General features: G+C 37.1%; 1 protein-coding gene across 1 annotated transcript in view; it reads left to right on the top strand.

Moving 5' to 3' along the window:
* The window catches only part of LOC138973824 (uncharacterized), a 21,841-nt gene that overhangs the window by 18,772 nt on the left and 569 nt on the right, over positions 1-2,500 (top strand). The window contains exons 7-8 of the mRNA XM_070346533.1: positions 1,231-1,286; positions 1,764-2,500. The exon at positions 1,764-2,500 is cut by the window's right edge and continues 569 nt beyond it. Of these exons, the coding sequence (XP_070202634.1) occupies positions 1,231-1,286; positions 1,764-1,910 (203 nt within the window). The 3' untranslated portion in view covers positions 1,911-2,500. The remainder of the gene's footprint in view (positions 1-1,230; positions 1,287-1,763) is intronic.

The raw sequence follows: 2,500 nt of genomic DNA, 5'->3' as shown, positions 1-2,500 counted from the left end.
GTATGGTCTAGACGAAGGATGAACCGATGGGCCCGTTTATTAATGCCTTATTCCGTCTCTCTTGTTCACTCCCTTTCTCTCTTTTGCCCTCTCTCTCTCTCTCTCTCTCTCTTTTTTTTCTCTCTCTCTCTCTCTCTCTCTCTCTCTCTCTCTCTCTCTCTCTCTCTCTCTCTCTCTCTCTCTCTCTCTCTCTCTCTTTCACTCTTACTCTCTCTATCCAAAGTACACTCACACACTGGTTTTCGTAACTTTTTTTTTAAACTTGCCGTGTCTTTCATTAAACTTCCAGTTTTGTGTTGTTGTTCTTGACTGTTTTGCTTCTGTTCAATAATTCAAAATATATTTCCGGAAGGAGACACAGTAAAAGCAACGTGTAGGGTGTGCCTTTCAAAACCACTTTTAAACGAACTTCTTATATTTGTTTAAGGAGGGCGAGGGAGGGGGAGAGAAGTTAGTTGCCTCTGTGTGTGTTCAGCTAATACGGTTTTGTCACGATCCAATAAACATATCAAATAGTCTTTTTTTATTTTATTTTATTTTTTTTTTATTCTGAACGCTCTTTTATTTTATGTGTTGCTAGAAAAAAACACCTTTTGTTGGTGTTGCATTCAACTGCGGCGAACACATTTAGCTGCGGCGACCACATTTTTCAATCAAATTCATTGCATTTTTTTTTTTTTTTTTTTTTTTTTTTTTTAATCTCAGTTGCATGCAGGCTGCGTCAACCCTTTCTTTTTTGCCTTTTCTTTGTTTTGTTTTTTGTTGTTGTTGTTGGCGGGGAGCATCCTTCTTCATTGATCTTTTTTTTTTTTTTTCTTTTTTTAAATTTTTTTTTTTTTTTAACATTAACAATACTATATCTAAATGTATTTTAAACAACTTTTCTATATAACAATTTTCCTCTCAAAAATGCATACAATATCCAGAGGGGAAACATATCTATAAATACCAACATACATTTTGGCTATCACAATCAAATAATTCACATAACTTATTAGTGCCTTGGACCTTTCTGAATTATCAAATACGCCCAAAGAAACTTCCTTTACGGTAATTTTAATAATCATATTATATTTACAATTCACTTTATCCTTTCAGTCAAATATTGAATATCAAATGGTCTTGTTTTGTCAACGCTTCAAGTTTTCTTGAATTGTGTAATCTAACACTGCACGTCACATACAAAAGCAGTCAGTTTTGAATCTAAAAAGCCACGTTTGCTTCTTCCAGGTGAAGACGGGAGAGTCTACGCAAACCTAGACGGAACACCAGCGTATAACAATGTGGTCAGTATATATTTGTCTGCAGCTTAAAAGCAATGAAGACTTCGGGGAGAAGCCATAATTTATTACAATACGAAATATTTAGTGTTTGCTGTGTTTTGCTATGTTCCTTTGTGTGTTAGTTGTGTGTGTGTGTGTGTGTGTGTGTGTGTGTGTGTGTGTGTGTGTGTATGTGTGTGTGTGTGTGTGTGCGTGTGTGTGTGTGTGCGTGTGTTTGTGTGTGTGTGTGTGTGTTCGTTAAAGGGCTATTAGATATACTGTTATGACAATAGATTCGTGTAGGTTTACCCTGGCTTCCGGCATTACCTGAAGTGCCGATTAAATGCCTAATTGTAAACACCACGAACAGCTCTTCGCTTTTCGTTTTTCTATCTCACATTAACCAAAAGCTACATAAAACACTCTAGCTTCGTATTTAACAAAAGCACACGGAGTTATATCCAAAATTTGTCTATTTCCTTTCTTTTTGTTTTTTCACAGATTGTTGCGAACACAAACGGTGATAGCGGGACTTCAAAGAGAGATGATGCCGATGACGATAACTTAGACGACCAGTACAACAGGTTGCAGTACCACCGACCAGACCCACAGGATGACGCACAGTACAGTCATATCGCACAACTGTAATAATGATAATACATGTAATAATAATAATAATAATAATAATAATAATTGTCAGTAAGTACTGGTGTCACATGACTGATGTGAACCAGTTGATTGGCTAATGGCGATGCGCTAAATCTGTTAGCGCACTCTTGGAGTGCGCTAACTTTTTCACAGAGCGTATTCTTACACCCTTTGCCAAAGCGAGACTGTACTCTCATCCTCAGAATTAATTAATGACATGTAGCTTATATTCTCCACAATACCAATGATTATGACCATAAATTTCCTGCTTTTTAATTAAAAGCAGAAGTGGGTTTTTTCTGACAGATTGCATGCGCCTGTGCCGCCTACAGTTGCCACTAATCTAAAAATAGAACCTGCTGTGTCTAATTTTTCAGTTTCGACTTGCGAAGATTCCTCTCATAATCATGCCATGTTAGTGGCATGTAGCTTATTATCCACATTACCAAATGATGAGTTAGTATACAAATCCCAGCAGCTAACAGAAAACACAAGTGTTATTTCGATAACGTAGACTAGCAGCTAGATCAGCACCGGCCGGCGTAGCAGACTACACTGATATACGACTGCATCTGTTCAGTAAATGAATG

Source organism: Littorina saxatilis, linkage group LG8, assembly GCF_037325665.1.
Source record: "Littorina saxatilis isolate snail1 linkage group LG8, US_GU_Lsax_2.0, whole genome shotgun sequence".
In the NCBI taxonomy this organism is placed as follows: domain Eukaryota; kingdom Metazoa; phylum Mollusca; class Gastropoda; order Littorinimorpha; family Littorinidae; genus Littorina; species Littorina saxatilis.
The sequence above is the reverse complement of the archived record's forward strand: the minus strand, read 5'-3'. Positions and strand labels throughout refer to the sequence as shown.